Source organism: Hakea prostrata, chromosome 2 (assembly GCF_041222555.1).
Source record: "Hakea prostrata isolate BN-2017 chromosome 2, UWA_Hpros_2, whole genome shotgun sequence".
NCBI lineage: Eukaryota > Viridiplantae > Streptophyta > Magnoliopsida > Proteales > Proteaceae > Hakea > Hakea prostrata.
The window spans coordinates 67,830,334-67,855,835 of record NC_142601.1 but is presented as its reverse complement, the minus strand read 5'-3'; the positions used below and the strand labels follow the sequence as shown (position 1 = coordinate 67,855,835).

Below are 25,502 nucleotides of genomic sequence, written 5' to 3'. Positions count from 1 at the left end.
CTCTTATTTAAATTAAAATTAAAATAAAATAAAAATTCGGATCAAATCAAACCGCTGATCTTCTGTGCTTTGCGGTTGGATGGACGCACGTCTTGTACTAACACAGAAGATCTAGACTCGAGATCCATAAGAAAATGAGGCAAAAGAAAAAGGTGTGAGAGAACGAAGATTCAAATTTAAACTTGTTTGATCTTATTATTTTTACATAAAAAGTTGAAATCTCTTTTTGTCTCTACGTAAGAGGTTGTTATCAATTTGTCAGATCCTCCGTACGATTATGTTGATTCCGCCTGATTTCAGTTTCAAAAAGGAAGAATCATTTTTCTGAATCGAATCCTATGTGATTGTATTCCAAGCCATATGCAAGATATTGAAAATTGGCAAAATCCAAATCCGTCTGCTTGTAATGTTGGCTTGGCTCCTCTCTAGAAAAGTTCAGGAGTGAAATCCGACAGAAGACATTTCAAATTTCAAGGAAAAACAATGTGATAATAGAGGAAGATGTGAATTAAGCTGATGAATTTCATGTTGCTCTCTTCCATTTTATCTCTTTTAAAGCTTTTTGCTGGGCAAGGTTTCTTTTGAAGCTTTCAATTAACGTTTTAATGACACGACAGCCTGGGAATGATAAACAGTTAGGAAGAGACAAAGTTGTTAAATTGATGATTCATTATTAACTAGGAAGAGTGTGTTTTGATAACAGTAGAAAGTGAATTTCAAAATTAGTAATAATAATAACAATAATCCCGGGGCTTACTTGAGATCAGCTGGTACTCAATGAAAGCAAATGATTTCTACTTTCTTTGAGAAAAAAGTCAATTAATTAGTGTTAAGAAGGTTTTGTGTGGAAGTAATTAGCCTATGAATTATGACTTCTCTTAGATGCTTAGGAATCACGTACAAGTCATTTCAAATGATGATCATATAAAGCAAATTGAGGTTAGGTGATTTCTTCCTCTAAAAATGATTTGTCTTAAGACTCTTACTCATAGAGGTTCCTTGGTCTCTTCTCTTGAATATGTAATTTATTTTCAAGGCTTCTAATGTAAGCATAATTTGGTATAATGTTGGAGCTGACTTGGGAAGTAAAATTTGTTACGGTTAAAGAACTTACCTTTTATTCTAAGTTAAAATTGGTAGAATGTATACTTTGAAAATGTGATAATCTTCAATGTAGAGATAGTAAGACCAAAGAGGTAGGTATCGGTTTTACACTCACATAAGTTAAACTTTCATTTGACTGTTATTGTTAACTTCTATTTCCTATTGGTAGGATCTAAGATTCATCCATGATTCATCCATGTTCTCTGAATGAAGATATTTTCTCCTCACTAATAGATTAAGAGAAACTAGATATTGATATTGCAAGTCTCCCTCAACCTCAACTATCCGGATTCAAATCGTCTGTAGCCACAAATGTATCGATCATCCTTCAATCAAGCAAAGATGGCGTATCAACTGTCTTTATGTAAATTTCACATCATCTACAGGGTTGTTAATTTAGATACCAAATAAGCCCAAACAACTACCTTCCCCCCTCTAACTTGCATTAACAAAAACTGGGGGAAATGGCTTTTGGCATGTGATCTAGGATATTAGCCGTATGGGGACCTGGGTCCAATTCCATCAATGGCTCTATATTAGAAAATAAGTGAAAAAATATGATTTATAGCTGTATGGGGAAAATGACATCGCAAGCAGGAGGTGGAGGAAAAGATAATTGCTGCGTAATAGGAGACCATGCATGCTTTGAGCTGGATACACCTCTGCTTACTTGCTCCTTTTCGAAATTCGAAAATGAAAACTATGTAAGCTTTGATATGTATATCAAGTGGACTTGGTTTAAAGGGGTATAAAGGGGTCTCCAAGACCTTTCATTTAAAGAAGGAATAAAGAGATTTGTGTGGCTCTCTTTTCTTTTTCTTTTTAGCAACGAAGAAGAGAAAAAGCAAAGGAATCCCATAAGAAAGAAAAGAATACAACAATGGATAGGTGGTCAACCCCATTACTGTGCCCTGCTGTATCTCTTTTGCTTTGTGGTCCAAGACCCACAATTGTTAGGGCTCTCTATACCACTTATCAAGGCTATAGAATCTAACCCCACCCATCAATAGCCCACTTTTCAATGGTGATGGAACAAATAATTACTACTATTCTGGTTTCAGTTGACCATGGATGGGAAGGCTATCATGAACAAAGATAGTTAGTTACAAGGGTAGAAAGCAACTAATCCACTGGACTCACTCTATGATATACATGGGTTTCAAACCAAGCCACCAAACAGTTGAAGGCTTTGGCCAAAAAAAAAAAACAGTTGAAGGCAGGAACTAGACTAGGGAGACTCCTTTGAATGTGCTTTTTTTGGGTAGTACTTTGAATGTGTTTATTATCTCTAAGGAACAGGGGAAGAAAAGGAAGTTATGTAAGTTGAAGTTGGAATTGAGTATTGGTCTTCAATGGAAGTAGGAACATCTTTTGCAGTAATTGCAATGGATTGGCCGGCTAGGAACCAGACAAATCAGAAGTAGAAGCTCAGTAGGTACCCTGTGGTGTCCTCCCAGCATGAATATTACCCCTTTTTAGCCCTTGTTCTTTCTGTATGACTTCACACTCATCTTTTTACTTGTTCTATGCATTCTGGAGAGAGAGAGAGACGTATCACTACCAAACCTTTTTCAGGACTGCATGGGTCACTTTTTCAGTGTGGAGTTCTCTGTAATGAGTAAACAGCAAAACAATCTGTTTTCTTTACTTTTGTGCTTAGCACGAGTGAGTTTAGTTATTCTTAAATTAAGATGAAATTATCTGCAGAACTGTCTTAATCATTGTCTATTGGGTTGAGTGATGCATTCTTATAGGTTTGACTGCAGTTCTTAGTTCATAGGTGGGCTAAATGGCCCCTTTCGGAGAGAAAATATATATATTTTCACAATTTTTTGGTAGAATATACATTTTCAGATGCCTCTAGATCTTTGGCAGTGATAAGTCCAGCCTAGAAGGATTGTTTGTTGAGTTCAGATCCTCTTCATCCAGTCGGGCTGTTCACGCATCCTCCAACTCTCACAGTTGATATAACATAAGCCTGTGGTCCGTGTACCACGGGTAAGCTCATGCGTAGAGGTGGAGGGATAGAAAGACGGGCAGTTGGGTGGAGAGGATCTGAACACTTGTTTCTAAACAAGTAGGTAAAGGGAGGCAGCTCATTAGACTTCTTGAGAGGGTTTATGGGCTCTGTCACAAAACCCAGATCAAAACCACAAGGGTCCATGTTAGAGATAGAGAACTGGGCCAAATTTTGCATGAACCCTGGAAAAATATGTAGGTCATCCATTCTAGAGCTAATGAATCATGTTGGGCTCAACCAATTTTGTTCAAATGGATCCAATTCCAATTGTCGAAATCCATCAATGCAAATTTTCATATTTTCACATGGAAATCTTTTCGCATAAAGACCGTTAACGGTTGTGTGTCTGCACGTGTAAAAGAATAACCGCGCGAAAACCGTTGGGCTTCGCCGCCAGATTCTGCCTGTGTAGCTGCCTACACTTACGTTTCTTCTATACATTGACGGCTCTCTTCTGCACCCACAGGATTTTTCTAATTTTTTATTTCCCTCTTGTTTTCTCTCTACCAAATTTCGAAATGGCGACTGATCTTGCCGATACTGGAAGCGACGCGGTTTCTCAATCGGGAGATGATCGCCGTGGTTCGTCTGCTTTGATATTCTTAGGTACTGGTTGTTCCAGCATGGTCCCAAATGCGTTGTGCTTGATTCAACCTTCTGATCCTCCCTGCAGTGTTTGCGCCCAGGCTCTTACTATCTCTCCCGAGTGTAACCCTAACTACAGGTTCGTAGATTTCCTACTGAAATGATCGACTTAAGAAGCTTTTCTAATTATTCTAGTTGGGAATATGTATGTCAGAGCTTAGTTTGTGATGAGTATAAGTACTGTGCTGGAAGGCCTAGGTAGTTTGGGTTGGTCAATTTGATGTTTGATTTTGGAAAAATTGACGGTGGTTGTTCTAACTTCCATGGCAATAGACGTTAGATTGTGTTGGATGCGATTCAAAATATTCCAACGATCTTTTTCACGGAAGTATTGGTTGCACAGTTAGTTTTCCATATCTTTTAGAAGTATATTTTGAAGTTACTTGAGAAAATAAGTATGTGTGAATTTGGTACTACCCTGACACAAGCTTTAACCGAGAGTTGTTTAAAGGGCATAGCAGTGGTGAATGATTGACCCAATCACAATTTCCTCATCCCCAACCACCTCTCTCCCTGGAAAAGAAAATGTAATGACAATAATAACTCAGGATTTGTAAATGGACCTGCTGGAGTTCAAAACTGATGGGAACATGTTTATATTGTTTTGCTAGCCTTCTGCGGCCAACGATTAGTGGAACTAATGGGTCATTAACTTTACAGGTGTAATACATCGCTTCTTATTGATTATTGTCATGATGATCGTGAACACAAGTATATATTAATTGACATTGGGAAGAACTTCAGGGAGCAAGTAATTCGGTGGTTCACTTGTCATAAAATTCCTCGTGTGGATTCCGTGAGTTTATATGCACTTACAGATTTTCTCCCCTGTATAGTATTCTTAATTTCTACAATCAGTTGATTAACATATCTCTAAGGAATAGGTTGATTGTTAGCTCCTGGAGTCTAAACTCTTCTTTCCAGTCGCCCTCTTGACTGGCTGCTGCCCACCCCCACCCTGTTTCCCTTTGTATTTCTCGTTGGCCCCGTGTTTTTAATATAATTATTTATTCATCCAAAAAAAAAAATATCTCTGATGATATAGAATAATCATAACTGACATTAAATTAGAATGCCTAAGAAAATGCTTATTAGCCTGTGATTTTTATTATATTTTAAAATTTAGAAAAATAAAAATAAAAATAAAAAAGAAGAAGAAGAAAATCTGGGGCTAATTAGTATTTCAGCAATGCAAGTTCAAAATTCGTCAAAAGATTGCATTCAAATCCAAAATCTATCTTTTGCTCTGACACCACCCTCCCCCCACGGGGCACCCACCCATAAACAAAAAAAAACCGAAAACCCCACACAACAGCATGTGTAGACATTGGAAACTTATTTGCAGTTTGTGATGCAGAGAGACTTCCCCACCTCAATTTGTTATAAATTTGGCCTCAACTTCTCGGCTAACTATATTAATGCAACCTGGAATCTAAGTTGCTGGGATACAATGTTGTCATCGGTTGAAAATATCAACACCAAAAGCCTTTCACTCAAATTTTGGAAGTCATGTTCATATGAAGAACTACCATGTTTGGGATTGAAATTTGTGCAACTGTTCTAGGCTATCTCTTGACTTCACGTGCATGAGGTCTACCACATGATGGTTTATTACCCTTTCTTGAGATCAGCTGTTTGAGTTGAAGATAGAATCAACTCCTAGGGTAGGTATCTAAACTTTGAATTCTGATTGAGGAGTTGGGTTTTACGGCTTTGTACAAAAAGATAGATCTAATCAGAGTGAAGAAAAAAATCCGGTGCTGTATAATTCAATTTGAGACAATTAATCTAACCATATAAATAATGTAAATTATGAGTTCCTGGTTTAATTAGGTTTCAAGTCATCCTTGGATGGATGTGTTCTATAAGATACATTGATTTTCTTCACCAAGGTGTACCAGCGTATGAGGCTTTCGCTGCTGTGGGGTCTGGGGAAAGTCACAATGTGTGCAGCCTTATCTTCTCTCTTGGAGAAGGTGTTTCCAAACTTGAACCCATGATCACTTGGTCATAATGGAGCAATCTTTACCATTCCATCCTCCTTTTGTTATCTTTGCCAGATCTTTCCAAAATGAACTGGGATTTCCCGCCTGGTTGAGTTGTTTGTTTTATACATCATCATGCTTCTTGTGAAAAACTGTAAGTACCAATTTTATTTTTCCATTATTAGATGCCCTTTCAATATTTTCCTCATCCTTTGTTCTCTAGTCTAGGGTTAATTTGGTGTTATTTTTGCTGCCATTTCTATTTCATGTTTATTACCTCAAAATAGAATTTAAAAATGGGCTGCTACAGAAATCATTTACCAATACAGAGAAGTTGTGCATTGGTTTCCTACATGTGAGTGTCTGTTTGCACGTCTCTCTCTCTTTAAAATTGACCCACCCTAATAAGTATTAAATTAACTTTTTTTGTTAATCAATGCAGATAATTTTAACTCATGACCATGCTGATGCAGTTCTTGGCCTGGATGATGTACGTGCAGTACAACCTTTTAGTCCTACAAACGATGTTGATCCCACTCCAATTTACCTTACTCAGTTTTCCATGCACAGGTACCTGATGTTCCTACTTGGATATAGATATCGCTATGTTATTTTCCAGTTGTGTGAATGAGGAGACCCTGGAACCTTGGATTTGAAGTTAGGTGGGAAAACTCTGGTTACACGAAGCTGTCTGACCTGAACTAAAATTCTCCCCCTGGCCTTAACCCTAAGTTGGGCCCGAAACCCACACATGGGGGAAAAGCCTTCCTCAGCTGGCTGAGCCGTTTGGGGGGTGGGGCAATTTGTTCTTATTCCACCCTTAGAATAATCCCTAATTTCAGCATGTGTCTTTAGTTAATTAAGTCTTAATTTCAGCATTTGAGTCTTTTTTTTATTTTTTTTTATTATAGGATATGTCAATTAGAGTCCATTAGATCTTTTACTATTTATTTTGTCGGTTGTGATTCAATTTACTGGATCCTAATCTATAAGGGAATCTCACTTAGGTTTGAAGTATTTTAGTAGGCTTCAAGTAGCATATTCTTTCATTGTAATTCTTCTAGTTTGATTATTAAATAAGAATATTGAGTTTGAGGACCATGTTTCCTGTTTGAGGGGGCTACGGTGGATTTTAAGTAAAGCTTTCTTCTTCAATGATCAGCAACTCTGTCTAGCACTCTTCTTCAGAATTTCCAGCAAGTATTCACAAGTACCAAGTAAGTACAGCAAGCCCTAAAACAGCAAACCCTAGCTCCTTTCCCCTCTCTCCCTTTTGATCACATGTCACCCCCACCCCCTCCTTCACCTTCCCCTACCCCCACAAGACCCTCCCAGCCCCTCCTCTGTGTTGTGCAGGCATCTCCACCCCCTTCCCTTGCAGCCATATCTTTGCAGCAGCACACCCAGGCCCCCACAACACCCCCTCCCTAGAACACCCCCTTCCTTCCTAAACCTCTCTCTCTCTCTCTCTCTCTCTTTTGTCTTCTTTGTGGTAACAGGAAGAAAAAAAGAAGAAGAAGGAAGAAAGAAAGAAAGAAAAGAAAGAAAAGAAAGAAGAAAGAAGAGAAAAGAAAAGGAAAGAGCAAGGAAGAGATAGAAAAGTTCTTGTTTCCTTTTCAAGAGCAACCCATAACCTTTTGTTAAGCTTCAAACCTAATTCTCTTCCATCCCGTATAATTTTGTTAAACCCTTACCTTACCCATAACCTCTATAGTAGGATCTCCATCTAATAATATTGTCCATTGTATATTTGTTTCATCCCATATTATTCTTGGGTATCTCAAACCATCCTTTAGGTGACTTGTCAACATTCCTAACTTCTCGTAAATTCTTAGAGATACCTACAAATCACATAGCATCTTTAGACCATCTTTAGACCTATTTTCTGGAACATTCTAGGAAACCCTTGATTTTAGGGAGTCAATTCAAGAAAACCTTAACCCTAAAATTGGGTTTCACATCGTTGTCCACCTTACTGGTGAAGCACTTCAATTGTGGGGACTCTAACCTAGGACCCCATGATTGAAGCACACCATCCAAAAGCGGCAAAGCGAACCCATGGCGGGTTAGATATCACCTTGTTCTTGTTTCATTGTTCAGTTCATTTCTTGTTCACACTTTTGTATCCTCAAATATCTTGATCCTGGCTTTCAAGGCAAGCTGAGGCAGTGGTCAGGCACCTTGACCTCTAACTGTCTGCTCTAGGTATGCAGAGAAGAAGGGGGAGCGAGAAAAACGAAAATTCAGAACTTGTGGATGGCAGTTGCCGGAGTCGTGGGGAGTTGTAAAACATAGAATCGCTGAAGGATTGAGGGTTTCACTATCGATTAACCTGTCTTCTCCCCACTCCTTTGCTTCCCTCACATGCATGATTCCATTCATCCCCATTGTACTAAATTTCTATACACAATCCAATAAGATGGTTAAAACATAATCAATTTTAGATAATGATAGAGAATAAAAAAAAGTAGACAGGCCTACTTAATGTGAATGCGCAGGTCGCATTGTGGGCAAAGGAGTCAAAAATGACACCTAGGTGAATGAAAGGCATGCACCTTTCTTTCATAAAGAACGGTGACATCAAACCTAGGTTAGACCAAAGTGCCTTGACAACTGTGATCGAGATATCAAGATCTTAACAAAGATACCTGTGTTGATTAACAACCCATGAAGCTAGTATTCTAGTCCAAGTAGAGATGACAATGCCATAATTTGCATTTTCTTGTTAGTTAATGCCTTCTAATTGGTTCATAGAGATGCATAAAATATGCAACCTATGAGGGAACCGAGCTTAATTTATCCTCCATCAGTTCTGTTTTAACTCCCATGTACTTGTTAGACTACCTTGGTTGAGGTGGTTCATCCCTGCTCCAATCTCTCTCCCCCATTCTTAGCCACATTTTTTTCTTCAGGAAGCAACCTCAGGGCATTGTAATATTTTGGTCATTATTCTTGATTTGATAGTCGGATTCCAGTGCACTTGGTTCCATGTGTCCTCCCCCCAAATATCTTATCTCACTTCTTGGTTCCCTTTGTCATCACCCCAAAAGCCCGTTCACATGAATTGATGAAATACACTAACCTAGAGAGATAATGGACAACAAAACCACGGGAGAAGCACAGTGACAATAGCACCAGGCTAAACAGCACCGAAAATACGAAATTCTAATAACTTAGTAAGCGGTTCCTCAGGTAGGGCTGGAAACCATAACAGTGGAGTGAGAACCCTGCTAGTTATATGCTTCAAAGATGCTTCATTTACCTTCATGTTGAGCTGAGGCTTGGTTGCATCCTTTCTTGTTTATTGGTTTGAGTTTGAATCATGTCTAGATGTATCTGATGGACTTTTAATATGCTGTCAATGTACTATTGGTTTGGAAAATAACAGAGTCCCCTATATTTGACCATTTCAAGTTTGCTTCTGATTTAATCAGGATTTTGACTAATTTATCTTTTCATGCGTCAAATGATTATTTTCTCCCTACAGTAATAAAATAAGAAGAGTCACCCTGCAAGTTATGATACCATGTATACTCTATTCTGACACCAGACATTATGGTGAAACAGCATTGCAGAAAAATTCCCATATTTGGTCCAGAAAAAACGTAAAGAAGGTCAAAAAATTAGGCGGATTGCACAGCTTGACTGGAAAATAATTGAGGGTGACTGTGACAAGCGATTTGTTGCCTCAGGCCTACAATTTGTTCCTCTGCCAGTTACCAATTCTGTCTCTCTTTATTGATGTTTAATAATTGGTTGCTTCTTCCATGCTTTGGTGTGTAACTGATTATTTCTTGGATGCAGGTGATGCATGGAGAGGATTATGTTTCCTTGGGTTTTCTTTTTGGCAAGAAATATCGAGTGGCATACATATCTGATATTTCACATTTTCCTCCAAGTACTGAATATGGTTAGTCTACAGTCTACTTTAGATTCCCTGGCATTACTCTTCTGTATTTGTCTATTCTTATCTTGCTTTGTACCTGTTTTACTCAGATATATTCTTCCAAATCCTGAATACACAGTCAAAACTTAGTGATGAAGCACGTTGCATCTTGTTCCATGAATAACTTATCTCAGTACATTAAGTATATATGTGCTGAGGACATTTTTGTAAATAATTGCCACTGGATGCAAACATTTGGAGGATCTCTACACTTATACTGCTGGTGGTCTGGTTTCATCAATCTTATTGTTTTCTACTTTTATGATAAAATAGGATGATCAATACCAGAGTGTTATTTTCTTTCCAAATTTTCTTCCAAACATCCATCTTTCAGTTACAATGGATGGTTCTGTTAAATAGATTTCATGGCATTACTCCCGTATCTGCTCTTCTGATTCCAATTGTGTTGTTGAAAATTCTAATTATATGTTTTATTATATTGAAACATCAATGCACAACTTATCCCACACCCAGCCAAAAGGCCTAATCACTTACCTGCTTGAATCCTCCATTCTGGGGTTTCAGCCTATCATCAGAAGCAAAAAAGAGTTCTTGCCAATAACCTCAGTGGCTGAATACAAACATTAAACTGAAAGCCTGTGCAATATGAGTTCCTAGGAAAAGAAGACCATGTACAGATAACCTTGTTTCTAAATTCAAACCTTGGACATGGGGAAAGCATAGCTCTATGTCTTTTGCAGTTCCTGACCATTTCCTTGCTGATGTGAGTGTGATCTCTACATTAAAGTAGAACAGTTCTTTCATCTAATGTGCACTGCTCTTTGAGTACATATCTGTTCTATCATAGGATATAGATCACCAAATCGTGAAGAAACCCCTTGATCCATTGTGATAAGTCATACGATGCTGCTGGTAGGTTGGGTGGGAGAAGATGTTGTCTACAAAAATTGATTCATTGGACTCACACTTAATTTCCAAAATTCCCAAGATTTCAACTGAGATTTCCACGTTTTCAGACCGAGTTCTGTTGAAATTCCAGTCAACCAGTCAATTTCATTTCACAGGTATGTTTCATTTTAGTGACCTCAAACATCTGAAAGGTGAAATTTTGTGAGATTTCAAACCATGATGGTGACTGATTTGTGTCTGTTTATGCGCGTTACATTGGCATATAAACCTTGAAGTGATGTTTCTTTGGTTAACTAATATATCTCTTCCATTTAATGTTTCTTAATACATTTTTCTGGTTTTGCAGTTATTTCGAAGTCTGGAGCTGGACAGTTGGATCTTCTTATCCTGGATTGTTATGCCCACAAATTGACAGAACAGGTGGAACCAATGACCCTAGAATATTTTTTTCAGACTCAACTCTTGTGCTCTGCCCCTTAATTTTGTTTTCATTCTAATTTTCCCGTTCTTTTGTAAGTTGTGCAGAAAGGGGTACATCATGTACACTTTTGCTTGCCTCAGGTTGGATACTCCAAAACTTGTTTGAAAAACTACATTTTTTATTAAGTTTTCTTGTTCTTGTTCCGAAGGTGTTTCTATAAAGTATTATGTTCACCTTCCAACTTTAAGAGTAACAAGTTCTCCTTTCAGAGTCTTGATGCTGTAAAGAAGATATGCCCAAAACGGGCTCTGTTCATTGGAATGACCCATGAATTTGATCACCAAATAGACAATGAAGCCCTTAAGGAATGGTCTCAAAGGTAGAAATTCAACTAAATGATCTCATTCTCTTTGATAGACTTTGAATGAACTTACCATAAACAGACGACCAAACTGTGAAAGGCAGTTACCTGGGCCCTCCGTTCTTCTAAAGACAATCCAGTTCACAAACTGTATGACGTGGTTGACCTGATCTTCTTCAGACTAGTTGTAATAAAGTAAAGAAAACAAAGTGCAATGAAATAAGAATGCCATTGCTGTTAAGAGTGCACTGCAGCCAACAACAATGGTTGCATTCACAGAGCTGAATCCAGTGGAGGTGCGAAAAAATGTTTGAGGCTTGAACCAATATGTTTGAGGCTTGGGTTCAAGGTTGTATTAATTAATCTTTTTTAGGTTTTCAAATAAACATTTATGGTGGTACTTATTTCACTGAATGAGAACCCTAGGGTGGAATCCTCTTGGTCATTCTTATCTTCCATCTGGGAGCTTGGTTGAAGCTCAATTTGTGACTGAGCTTTGTCTTGTCTGGTTCATTGGTTAGAAGTCTAAGTGAAGCTGATTATGTATTTCTGTATATTCTAGCTAGCACATAATTGGGTTGGAGAATCTGGACCCAACTATGAGTATGTTTCCTATATTTATTTAAGTTGCCTATTAATGCTGAGAACTGAATTTCCTTCTTCTCTTTCTGCATTAGAGAAGGAATCCCTGTTCAACTTGCTCGAGATGGCCTGAGGATCCCAGTAGAACTCTAATGAAGTAAGTACTCTACATATCCCAAAATCTTGATCTTTGTTAGAAGACTGTAAATTCTTAAAGGAGTTGGAATTTTAAATGGAAGAACTTTAATTCTGGAAATATTCATGTAAATTATATCATTCACGTTTAAGAGCCCATGTAAAAATGATAGGAACTGACCTTATTATCATTTAAGTACGTTACTTGACCCTGCTGTTGATAACTGGTATTTTGTAATAATGAGATTTTATGACCTTTTTTCTGTTATCAGTATTCCTAATGCCAATTCTATGGGGGATCACGCAGTCAACATTGGCTGAGTGGATCTAATTGCCATGTGGCAGCTTACATGGTACTCAATATCAGCACAAGTACTTGGTACTAGCATAATCTTTCTAAATAAGTGTCTTTTTTCTGGGGTGAGGGGGATAATAACTTTTCATCTTTTATTTCAAATTTTGGATTCAAACAACATTCTTAATTCCTAAATAGGACAAATTACATATAGACTCTCTAGATTTGCAATCAATTAACTCTACTATTCCTAAGAAAAATCAATTTTAAATGCTCCAAAAATTGGGTCAAGGCTCTTTTTGGTATCAATTATCATTCTCAATTATGAGAAATTTTCATTATTTTTAATTGTTTGGCATCTATTATTAGTTTTATTTAAAATAATAGAAAAACTTCCAAAATCCATAATAGACTTTTTGTCTATTATGGATTATGGTGAGAATTTCATTCTCTTCATTTATACAAAGGTTTCTTTAAAATTTTATAGTTAAAATGAGGGTAAAATAGTCAATACATATTCTTTTATAAAAACCCTTTTTTTCTCTTTTTTCACTTGTTCACTATCATTTTATTAAAAAAAATATTTGGACATACCAAACTTTTTTTTCATTCCATAATGTATTTTTACAAAATTCTCCAAACCATTTTTCATTTTTTACCAATAATGAATTCTTGTACTTATTTATTTTAAATAGACATTATAGAGATACCCAAAAAAAAAAAAACCCACCACCTAAGTGATGTGTTACCACTAAATAAACATGCAAAAGACTTATGTTATCTTTCTTTGTTCAGGCATTTCTCATAACAACAATTTTAACTCTAATAATAAATGACTAAAATGCCCTCAAAATTATTAAAGAAATGGGAGAATGGATCTCCTCTTCACCCATCTCTTGAAATCACCCACCGGCCCCACCCTAGACAAACTGGAAATTTGTTTATAACGTGTTGGACAAATCTACAATAGCTTTTCATTTGTGGAGAAAAAAATATTCTCGATGACCCATGTTGAATAAAAGCATAAGGAAGTTTTGAACTCACATACTATGTAATTCATTGGTTTATAATTCCCTCAAGATTGCAACACCTGGCATTTTATTATCCAACCGCTACTTTTAAAATCCAATTGGAAACTACTTCTAGTGAATCCTTAGAATTTCTCTTAAATTAGTTTCTTTCCTTCTTTACAGACTATAAACTTTTAAAAAAATATTTAAGATAATTTTAATTGTGATCATTAGATAGTAAAAATACTAGGTGTTAGAATCTTACTCAGTGGAATGTCGAGAATTACAATGTAAATCCGAATTTTTTTTCTACGATGCATCCCATATATGTCTAAAACCTGTGAACTTAGAAGGGATCCTTTTCAATTCAAAAAAAAAAAAAAAAAAAAAAAAAAAGAAGAAGAAGAAGAAGAAGAATAAAAATTGTCCAAGGGACATTCAATCCAACCATCGTTTTGGATGGCTTCCAATCAGAATATCCCATTCGGATAAAAATTGTCAAGATTCCGTTACAATGGTAAACTGACCAAAAGACGGTTTCCAGTTTCAAAATTGATCTAGCTAATCAAGAAGTTTTCCCAAATGTTTTTCAACATTTAAAATATCAACCGTTGATCGTCTGCGACGTGTAAAAGAACAAACGCGAAAACTGTTTAGTTTCGGCGCCAGATTGATTGTGCCTATTTAGCCGTTTACACTTGCTTTCTTTCCACGCCTTGACGGCCCTCTCCTGCTCACTCACAGGCCACAGCACAGCGGCTAACACGGTTTTCTCTGTTGTTCTCTCCCTGCGATCAACACCAAATATCAAAAATGGCTACAGATCTAACCGGCAATGGGAGCTGCACGGTATCTAAACAGGAAGATGATCGTCATGGATCTTCTGCTTTGATATTCTTAGGTACTGGTTGCTCGAGCATGGTCCCAAATGCATTGTGCTTGATTCAACCTTCTGATCCGCCTTGCAGTATTTGCGCCCAGGCCCTTATCACTCCTCCCGAGTGTAACCCTAACTACAGGTTCGGATTTCCTCTTGAAATGATTGATTTTGATTTTTGGGTTCTGGTTGGATACACTTCTCTAATGGTTCCACTTGAGAATGTGTATATCAGTTTACCAAAAAAAAGAGAATGTGTATGTCAAAGCTTAATTTCTAATGCGGATATTTTAACTGTGATTGAAGCTTAAGTGGTTTGGGTGTCCGATTCGGAAAAAAATTGAGGGGTGGTTGTTGTGATTGTTGTGGCAATAGCCATTAGATCTTGTAGATATGTTACATTGCTTGTTGGATGCGATTCAAAATACACTCATATTCTTTTCGAAGAGCAATGTATCGAGTACATCAGATTGTCGCATACTAGATTTGAAGGATTAGTTAACCATATTTGTTAGAAGTTCTTTTTATGGTTGATTGAACAAAACAAGCAAGTATCATGGCATTGTGTGCTACATTGAGCAAGTTTCAACTGACAGTTGTTTTAAGGGCTTAATTGTGGTGGACGATTGACCCAAACAGAAAAAAGTGAGGGGGTTTAAAAACTGATGGAAACTTGTTTATATTATTGATGTTGCGTTGCTAGCCTTTTGAAGTCAAGGATTGGTGGAACTAATGGATTATTAACTTTACAGGTGCAATACATCACTTCTTATTGATTATTGTCATGATGATCGTGAACACAAGTATATATTAATTGATGTTGGGAAGAACTTTAGAGAGCAAGTAATTCGGTGGTTTACTTGCCATAAAATTCCTCATGTGGATTCTGTGAGTTTATAGCCCTATGCAGATTTTTCTCCCCTGTACAGCATTCTTAGCTTCTATAGTCGATAAATATCTGTCTCATGATATCAGAGAATCATGACTTACTCTGCAGTAGAACGCCTAGTAAAATCTTGTGCCAATTGAGGTTGGCATTTTTCTTATGCAAATTCATCAACCGAATGCACTCGGTTCCAGAGTCCATCATTAGCTCTGTACACCCACCCCCAAAGAAATAGTATGCATCAACATTCGAAATTTTTTGCAGGGTCTGTGATGCAGAGGACTTCGTCACCTTTGATATGTATAAACTTAGCCTAGAGTGATCAGATAAATACATAATGAGATATGAATTAATAGGTTGAAATTGTCAACACCAAAACCGTTTAACTAAAATCATGGAAGTCTTCTGCACAAGAAAAATAACATGTTCCGCATTGAGATTGTGCAATATTTGTATGTACCTATGGAGCTGCCCTCCTTGTGTTATCTTTACCAGATCTCTCCAAAATGAACTGGGGTTCCACCCTTCTTTGAGTTGTTTGTTTTTACATCCACAGGTTTCATCTGAAAAACTGGAAGTAACAACTACTAACTTTTTCTATCATCAAATGGATGCCTTTTGCTGGTTTCGATTAATTGGTATAATTCTTGCTGCCATTTTTATTTTTGTTTTCCCTTTAATTTGCTATACAAAAGCAGGTAACTGATATTGAATCTTCATTATTATTACTAATTATTATTATTTTCTGGTTGGTTGGGGCTCTTGTGTTCCTGATGACTTCTTTTAGTTACATTGTTTCTTCTTTCTTCTTCCCCCTTTTTTCTGTTTATTCATTACATGTGGATCTCAAAAGCTGGCAGCTGCTACGGAAAATTGTTTACCATTGGAGAGAGCCTTACATCAATACCCTATTTGTTCTAATGTAGTCAAGAATTTGTGTGTGTGTATTTATTTATAAATACTTCTTTTCTTTTTAGACATTTTATTTAGTGACATAATTTTCCACTTTCATCATAACATTGAGCCACCCTGCTGAATATTTAATTAACCTTTATTTCTTACCAATGCAGATCATTTTAACTCACGAACATGCTGATGCAGTTCTTGGCCTGGATGATATACGTGCAGTACAACCTTTTAGTCCTACAAATGACATCAATCCCACTCCAATTTACCTTACTCAGTTTTCCATGGACAGGTACCTGATGTTCCTACTTGGATGTATCATCATTATTATTTTTTTGGGGCAAATGAGGAAACTCTTGAACCTGTCTGGGTTTACAGTTTTTGTCCAAGGGAAAGCTCCAATTATATGAAGCTATCCCTCTACCCCATGTGATACTTGACTTTTGGAAGGTTGAACCTGGGACCCCATGACCAAAGCACTTCATTCTAAACTAGCTGAGCAAGCTCATGGGGCTAGATACCATTTTGTTATTGTTCAATTATTTTGTTCACATTTTTTGCATCCGTAAGTTCAATATAATACATTTTCTCATACATTTGTTTAGGGTGGTTGAATGCACTTCCATCAGTAATTCAGTAGCCTTGAAATGATTTTCCTAATTTAATGAAAGAGATTTTAGGTGCAGACACTCAATAGCATGAGTCTTCTTGTGGGTTGGTCAGCCGACTCAATCCAGTGCAGCCAACAAGACACTGATATGAACCGTGATTTTTCCGAGTCATAGCCACCAACAATTAGCTTCACGTTGATCCAAGGCTTAGGCTTTGTTACATCCTTCCTTATTAATTTGTTTGATTTTAGTCATTTCTAAATGTCTCTGATTGACATTTAATATGCCGTTGACATAATATTGGTTTGATTTTTGAAAACTAACGGTCCCCTATATTCAACCATCTCAAATTTGCTTACCCAAATTAATCAGGATTTTGTTTGATTTATCATTTTCTGGTATCAATGGTCATACTTACTATCTACCTAGGGGCCTTTCTCATTCAGTGGTAAACCTTACCAACACTCCGCCCTTGAGAGATGTTTTCGTGAAGGACGACAACATGATCCTTTACTCCCTACTCTGATAAAATAAGAGAGTTGATTTTTATGATAACATACGTGTCCTCTATTTTGACATTGTACATTATGTTGGAACAGCATTGCAGAAAAATTCCCATACTTGGTCCAGAAAAAACGGAAAGAAGGCCAAGAAATTAGACGGGTTGCGCAGCTTGACTGGAAAATAATTGAGGGTGACTTGGACAAGCCATTTGTTGCATCAGGCCTACAGTTTGTTCCTTTGCCAGTACTTGCTCCAATCTGTCTCTCTATGTTGATGTTTAATAATTGTTTGTTTTTTCCATACTCTGTTGTCTAACTGGTTCCTTTCTAAAACAGGTGATGCATGGAGAGGATTATGTTTCCTTGGGTTTTCTTTTTGGTGAGAAATATCGAGTCGCATATATATCTGATGTTTCACGTTTTCCTTCAAGTACTGAACATGGTAAGTTTCCTTTAGATGCTCTGGCTTTACTTTTCTCTATTCTTCTTCTATGTGTATCTTGCTGTGTTGAATTTTATATACTCTTAATAATCCTGTACCAACAGTCAAAACTTAGAGATGAAGTAGGATTGCATCTTGTTCCATGAATAATTTACCTCAGCCCCATTATTCTCAGTCATGACCAGAGGCGGACCTAGTAAGGGGCCGAGGGGGGGGGGATTTTTTTAAAAAAAATCCCTAAACTCTCTCCTAGAATTTCGATTCCTACTAATAGCAATTTAAATCTTTAGTTTTATTAGTTGGACGTTTAGAATTTCAGCCATTGATTTTATCAGATCTAATCATAATCATTGAATTTATTTTTTGAATCCCCAAACTTTCTCCTAAAATTTCGATTTCTACTAATGGCAATTTAAATCTTAAGTTTTATTAGTTGGATGTTTAGAATTTCAGCCATTGATTTTATCAGATCTAATCATAATCATTGAATTTTTTTTTTTTTCTACTTAGTTTATGGAAATTGATTGTTTTCCCGTATTTAGTTAATAGACTTCAAATCTATCTTTTCTCCTACAATTTCTTTCATACCTTCTTTCTTTCATGATTTTTTGAAGTTTTAAATGGTAACAAATCTAATTGTATAATTTTAGCCCCTAGGCTTTATTTCAATATATTTTTAATAAAATATCTATAACTGTATTATCTATATTTTAGTCCTATTAATCTACCTATATTTTTAATGTAGGTCCCATGTTAGAACATGATAAAATAATTCAGAGGTGGAACCCACATGGACCCACACAATCTGTGTGGTGAAAAGGCATTAGCGCTTGCTTGAGGGGGAGGTGATTCGGACTCATTATTCCCCCCCCCCAATGCTCAATCCTAGCTCTGCCTCTGGTCATGACATGATCTTTTTTTTTTGGTAGACATGACATGATCATCTCATAGAGTGTAGAGTCTTGTGTTGTTTTCTTGACGTTGGTATCCTTGGGTAATTTCTTTTAACATGCTCAAAAGAGAAGTGTACCTACTTTCATAGTAGTTATGTAAGCTGTGAATTAGTTGAGAAGCATATCTTTTAACACGAAAAATTAGTTGCAAGGACTAAAGAAGTATGTATTGGGTTTCCAAAGGTTATCTTTTCAGTTACATTTTAGCGGTTGAAATGATGTTTCCCCAGTACATAACTGATATGTCTCTTCTTAGTAGTGTTTCTTAGTACATATTTGTGGTTCTGCAGTTATTTCAAAGTCTGGAGCTGGACAGCTGGATCTTCTTATCCTGGATATGCTATTCAAGGTCAGTTTTGGGTTATAATGTGATTTGGAGAAGCTGCTGGTCCTGTTAATTTTTAGACATTCAGTCTTTGAAAACCTGTATATACTTTTTTCTTTATGGTTCTTGACACAGGATTCCTGTCTGTTGTGACAGACTGGTACTACAATTAAAATAATGTCTAATTTGAACTATATCTGCAATCACTTTGAGAAGAGACTCCTAGTACGCTCGTTATCTAATGCAACAGTAAATTAATCATTAATGTTGTTAGAAGATTTCTATTGGAAGCCGGATGAAATATTGCAATGGCATTTGAAATCAATCTGTCACATGGTACCAACTGAATTAACACTGCTAGAGGTATACCTGCCTATGTTGTGTTGGTGGTATCTCGGAATGCAATGATATTCTGGTGCTACAGAAAAAGTTTCGTGTCATTCGGTAGGGGATTGTATAAATAACACTATGGGTGTATTTCAAACATTTAACCTTTTCTTGACTACCTGTAGTCTTGTCCCCAAAAGTTCTTTAGTTGGGTAAAGAGGGTTCTCAAAATTGCAAGAAAATGACTTTTGTCTTTTTCAAGAGTTGTCGTAGTCTGTCGCATCTTTTGAGTACATAAGTTAGATTACAGATTTTGCCCTCACTTAAGCAAAGAAGTGTGCTAAACTCTGCAGGAAAAAAAGGCGACAAATTTTAAGGGTGCCAATAAGAAAATCCCTTTAGCAATAGATTCTATTCTACAGTTTCCAATATCTTCATTCATATCCTCCCATTTTTGTAGTTTTCTTTTGTAACTAATACCATTAGGATAAGCTAGTACCCTAATACCTTCCCCAGAGTTAAAATTTTTGAAATTTAGTGGAAGTTGAACCCCCTATAAAACAGAAGTGAGTTGGTGAAATCACTGAAACAATCCCAGATTGTGCCCATTTGGTCATTATCTTTGTAGCAGCTTTACCCATACTTTTGCAGAGTCTATTTCCAGGCTTGAACCCATGATAACTTGATTAAACTGGAGCAACCTTACCATGGCACCCAGGTCTGCCCTCTTGGTCACAGAGTTTAATATGCAGTAAAAATCATTCTTATTTTAATTAATGTCCAAGTGGATATCTCATGCTAGAAGTCAGGTGCTTATTTTCCTGTACAGGCTATACTGCAAGGTACTAAAAGAATAAAGGAAAAAAGGAAGAAGCATGGATATGTGGGGGTTTTCTGTTTGATCATTTGATCAAGAAATGCAAAATATAGGTGCAAAGTGAGAGAGAGTTTCGTGGGGACTTTCTTTTTGATCGTTTAAATGTTCATTTTATTTTCACAGGTTCAGTTCTATTATTGCCTGTTAGGGAAAATTCTCGGTTTGGATCGGAAATAGGAATAGGGCAGAACAAAAGAACAGATTGGGGAAGATGAGGGTACAAGAGTCATTTCAAGTTACACCCAAGTCATACTTGACAACCTGTTCATAAGGAACCATTTTTTTTGGTGTATGTGTATTTTGTTAATCCGAGGGGGAGTGTTAAAGGAGCTTATCGGAAACCTAGTTTTTGTATGTTTTAGGCAAATTACTAGAGGTGTACACAGTTTTCTCATTCTATTAAATAATAATTGAATCTTCAGGGGGGGAAAATATGTTGAAATTTGTAGATAGGATAACTATATATATATATATATTACCATTTTCACAAAAGATGCTTCCAAGTCAACCAGCCTTGATTCATCATCTAGGCCAGAATCCAGGGTTCCAGGCGTTTTTCAACCCTTGCAAACAAAATGAAAAAACGCTCAAAATTTTAATAAAATGAATCATATAACAGGTTTGAATGGTTTTTCCAAAAGTCACTGAACTAATATGAAATTTTAGTCATTTGAGAGTGAAAATTTTACAAAATAGGACACTTTCAATTTGCATATTACATCCTTCCAGTACATGCCAAAACTAATACAATTTGCCAAAATTTTGAAGCATGGTCTTTCCTTGTCCCTCAGTGTAACCTTCTAATTGAAATTGTTGGAGTTTCTTTGATTATGTTGTTAGGTGTTGTTACTTGACCAGGAGGTGAGCCTCTGATTAGTATGTAGTATCTCATGATTCTTTTCATTACCAATCCCTTTTGACTGAATTCACTTGAGATCCTCTTATATGAAATATCATTTCGTGCTTGCATGATGAACCTTATTCTTGTGTTTTGCCCCTTAGTTATGTATTCATTCTAACTTTTCTTTTTCTTGTCTTTTTTTTTTTTTTTTAGTTATGTATTCATTCTAACTTATTCTTCTTCTTCTTCTTTTTTTAATTTCATTTCTAACTGGGCAGAAAGGATCACACAACGTCCACTTATGCTTGCCTCAGGTTGGATTCTGCAAAATTTGTTTGAAAAACTAGACTTTTTGCAAAGTTTTCTTGTTCTTGTGTGGAAGGTGTTCTATAAATTTGAGAGTAACAAGTTCTTCTTTCAGAGTCTTGATGCTGTAAAGAGGATATGCCCAAAGCGGGCTCTGTTCATTGGAATGACCCATGAATTTGATCACCAGAAAGACAATGAAGCTCTTAAGGAATGGTCTCAGAGGTACGAAAGTTAAATATCCCTCAACTAAATGATCTCAACCTCTTTTATCAACTTTGAATGAAGTTACTAGTAACGGACAGTCAAACTGGAAACGTTTGAAGTAGTTCTTCTAATTACAGTCCAGTTCACAGACTTTATACCTTTATTGACCCTTCTTTTTTGTTTAGACTGGTCAGGTCAATATGAGTCAAAGTAGAAAAAATAAATAAATAAATTGAAATGAAATAAAAATGCCATTGCTTTTAGAGTGCACTGCAGGCAACGTCCATTGCATGTAGAGAGTTGAATCTGATAGAGGTATTAAAATGATCCGGGCTAGGGCTATATATTTGTCTTAAATGCATATTTATAGAATCTTTGAATAAAATTACAATTTGTAGAAAGAAATTTAGAAGAGGCCAACCCTATCCTCATAAGTTGCTTCTTCATTGGATATGAAATTCTACCAACTCATTCTGGCTCAAATCCTTTCTTGTTTCAACCTGAGTTTGACTATTGTACGATACTTAAAAGCACAGCATATGGGACTGAACTTGCCCATTCAATTGGTTAGAAGTCTAAATGAAGCTGGTTATGTATATCTAGCTATCTACTAATTGTGCTGGAGAAGCTGAACCCAATTGTTAGGCTTATTTCCTATTACTGGACCAGGACACATGTCAATGTTGAGAACTAATCCTGTTTTCTCTTTCTGCATTCAGAGAAGGAATCCCTGTTCAGCTTGCTCGAGATGGCCTGAGGATCCCAATAGAGCTGTGATGAAGTAAGTACTCTAAATAGTCATATACCATCTTGTTCTTTGTTAGAAAGCTCAATTTTTTTAAGGGAGTTGGATTTCAATTGAAGATACTTCAATTCCAGAATTGTTCTGTAAATCATATCATTTGCCTTTAGGAGCCAATATAGAATGACTGGAATTGACCTTATTTTCATGTCAGTATATATACATTATGTTACCATGATGTTGGCAAGTTACTGTCCTTTTTTTTCCCCATAGTAATGATGACCTTTGGGTGCTTGAAGTCACTACACACCATTGGTACCACTGTATTCATTTGGTTAGTTTTGACCCAACTGGCAATAATGAGCATATCGTATGGTTATATAAAGCCTGAGAAGATGGTTGAGAAGTTAATATTTGATCTTAGTATCTACAGAAATGGAATGCCTAGGTTAGTTGTCCATGTGATGTCAACAGATCCAACAGGACATCGACAAGATTGGGAGTTGGGTCTTGGGACAAGTTTTTTTTGGTATGGGGTCTTGGGACAAGTTGGGAGTTGGGTCTTGGGAGGAGCATAATTGTGCTTTCACCAGCTTTTCCCCCCTATTGTATAAGGCAGACATAAATAGCAGCCAAAATCTTCTTGTCACCAGCATTGATTTGGATACAATAATGTTGCTTGTCTGATAAAAATTAATTAGCCTGGCCATCTTTCATAACGTACTGGGTCCTGTTTGAGCAATATTCATAAAATGAGTCTTTAGAAAATAATCCTAAGCAATCACCACCAATCCTCGGAGAAAGCAAGTGTTTTTTCCTTGTAGCCTTTCAAATGCTTCTCCTCTAAGAGTTGGGATCATCTATCCTTGTTGTCATCACATATTAAGAGCTTGGTTAATATTGAAAAGGTGAGTTTCCCTCTTAAATATATAGCAGCAGAGGGTCATCAGGATAGTTCTTCTATCCTCTGCCGTCAAAGATACAGGAATCGGAGAAAACTGACTCTTCTCTGGACAAAGAACAGGGAAAAATGACTCCCGCTCTCCTGAAACATGATTTGCCCTTGCTGTATGGGCTTCAAGTTTACCATTTGAATATGTCCGTTACTGATCTGAAATGTAGTTGGAACTTGGAACCCACACCATAAATAACTAAATAGAGAGCAAACCTTGAATAATAAATATCACAAACTCCTTCTCATGTTTAAAAATAATGACAATGACCAGTTTTAACCGCAAGGTGAGGCTGTCAACCAACTGGTTTGATCTGGTCTCTGATGGATTTGAATTGGTTTCAGTTTCTACCAATTCTAAACTATACAGATCGATTTTGTACAGTCGGACATTCTTCAATCTTAAACACCGTTATATTAGAGATGCATTCAATAATTCAGAACGTGTAACTCCTTTGTGGTCGGCAAGCACATGATTCCTCATGAAACTCGTGGTCCACGGAATTAGATTTTGTCTTGCATTCAAGAACCAAGAAGGGACTATAATGAGAAAGGAAGAAGTGTAAATTTCATCTTCAAAAAGAAATTTCTAAAGATCCTTTTGCTAGCCAAAAGGTGTTTTTGTTTTCAAATTTTGGAAAGAGCTCTCACCCAAGTCAAGCCTCATCTTTGAATTAAGTTGAATACAACAAATCTCAACATCCTTATGGCCAGGCCAACCTTGTCAAATATTTTGAAATTTTCCATTTAATTAGAAAGCTCCAAGCCCAACCATTAAACCATGTTCTCTCTCCCAGTCAAGTCTTGTTTCTACAACTTTGAATTGATTATATGTTCAAGAATAATTGATTATAAACATGCGAATACTTCACCCATGAGGACTGGTTAAACGTTAAAAATGGTGGAACCTAAATTTTAATGATGACCAAATAAGCCCAACCAAAACCAAACCGTACAGAACCGCTTGAAGAAGAGCATTTTTTGGGTGGGGTAGGGACCTCATTTAAGGAGATGAAATAAGAAAAGTGGAGCAAGCAATTATAACATGGGCTCTGTGATAGGGATCAAACCAGCCATCATGATAGCCTCAAAAGAATAGCCACATTTGTGATAGATATAGAGGTTGAACTTTGTGGCATGGGTGCACAGGAATGCTTTAGAAACACCTAAAATCTTACCAACTATCTTCGCATCCTTAAAATTCAAATGCTTACACATTAATTTCAAATGAAATGGTTGAAATAATTACAGCAAGGATAAGAATAAATGGTTAAAATAAGAACCCTTTTCATGTGCAATCATTACATGCCAAGTGGCAAATGTGTTCCAATTTTTCTGAGAATTTTCCCAATAGGAAATACCAGTGTTAAATTGATTCAGAGTCCCTAGGCCTAGGGCATGAGATGCTTTAACACCAAGGACATTGATCAATGACAAGGACAATACCTTCTCTCATAAGGGTTCAAAAACCCACATTGGTTTGATTGAAGATAAGAAGAATATCTTGGGCATCTCTCCCAAATATCCATTTAAAGCAGGGTTTTGCCTTTTCCCTTTACTAGAAGTTAAAATCAAAAGAACAAAGAGAAGCCCTTGATGAGGGGTTAAGCCCTTCAATTATTATCTATTGAAGTAAAAGCTGGATGAGTGTCATGTTATAGGGAGGTTTGAAACAGCATTGGACTTGGAACCCTAGAAAACTCAGGCGCAGAAATTTATTCATTTAGAATTAATATTAGAATCAGAGTTTAAAGTTTAGAGTTTAGGGTTAGGGTGTGTCCACCCTCCCTCAATCAAGGGTGATTGTAAATTTATCTAATCTTCTGAAACTTGATAAGGTAATCCAAAAAATGAAAATGAACATCTTAGGGTGTAGGGTTTGAAGGGTGTGGGGAGATCTCTAGGTAGGCAATGCAATGTGACGTTATAGAATTTTGTACTAGAATACGACAACAGGTTTTAAAGGTTGAGACTTGAGATTGGTATTTTTGGGACTTGTTGGAAAGTATGTAATGTTTGACTGCTAACTATATTTTGGATTATATTTTCCTCTTCTTCTCTCTTTATTTTCCATTCTTGTCTGTTCTAGTGGTTGGTTGGGGTGCCGGTGGTGAGAAAGAGACAGAGAGAGACAGGCACAGAGAGGCTATAATCTTAAAAAAAATATATGAGAGCATCGACTCGGATCAATCGGGAAATGCTCGCCGAGGAATTTCATTAGTTAATGATTAGGGACATATTTCTAATTTTAACTTTTCAAACGGAAAATAAGACGAAATTGACGGAAGATGGTAACACGGATTGTGGCTCGTTGCATTGACACTTGACAGTCATCAGCACAATTTTTTGGCTTCCCATCTGGTGGGTTCCATT

At 36.7% G+C, this 25,502-nt stretch overlaps 2 protein-coding genes across 6 annotated transcripts; both read left to right on the top strand.

Moving 5' to 3' along the window:
- Nucleotides 1–2,301: 2,301 nt before the first annotated feature.
- On the top strand, nt 2,302–14,205 carry LOC149025933 (putative hydrolase C777.06c). Of its 4 annotated transcripts, XM_089146144.1 has the most exons (10): nt 2,302–3,848; nt 4,430–4,565; nt 6,197–6,324; nt 9,322–9,469; nt 9,559–9,664; nt 10,917–10,990; nt 11,096–11,131; nt 11,261–11,370; nt 12,030–12,091; nt 14,119–14,205. In XM_089146144.1, the coding sequence occupies exons 1-9, from the start codon at nt 3,643–3,645 to the stop codon at nt 12,085–12,087; spliced, it is 1,002 nt and encodes a 333-aa protein (XP_089002270.1). In that variant the 5' UTR covers nt 2,302–3,642; the 3' UTR covers nt 12,088–12,091; nt 14,119–14,205. The 4 variants fall into 4 exon arrangements, with proteins under 4 accessions (XP_089002270.1, XP_089002268.1, XP_089002269.1 ...); XM_089146142.1 differs by lacking the exon at nt 14,119–14,205 and having other exon boundaries at nt 12,035–13,718; XM_089146143.1 differs by lacking the exon at nt 14,119–14,205 and having other exon boundaries at nt 12,030–13,718.
- Nucleotides 12,037–23,854, top strand: LOC149025932 (Metallo-hydrolase/oxidoreductase superfamily protein). 2 transcript variants are annotated; one of them, XM_089146147.1, is made up of 10 exons: nt 12,037–12,091; nt 14,119–14,393; nt 15,004–15,139; nt 16,208–16,335; nt 17,254–17,401; nt 17,494–17,599; nt 18,843–18,901; nt 21,201–21,236; nt 21,344–21,453; nt 22,155–23,854. In XM_089146147.1, exons 2-10 carry the CDS (start codon nt 14,188–14,190, stop codon nt 22,210–22,212), a joined length of 987 nt encoding a protein of 328 aa, XP_089002273.1. In that variant the 5' UTR covers nt 12,037–12,091; nt 14,119–14,187; the 3' UTR covers nt 22,213–23,854. The 2 variants fall into 2 exon arrangements, with proteins under 2 accessions (XP_089002273.1, XP_089002272.1); XM_089146146.1 differs by lacking the exon at nt 12,037–12,091 and having other exon boundaries at nt 13,820–14,393.
- The last annotated feature ends 1,648 nt before the right edge of the window (nt 23,855–25,502 follow it).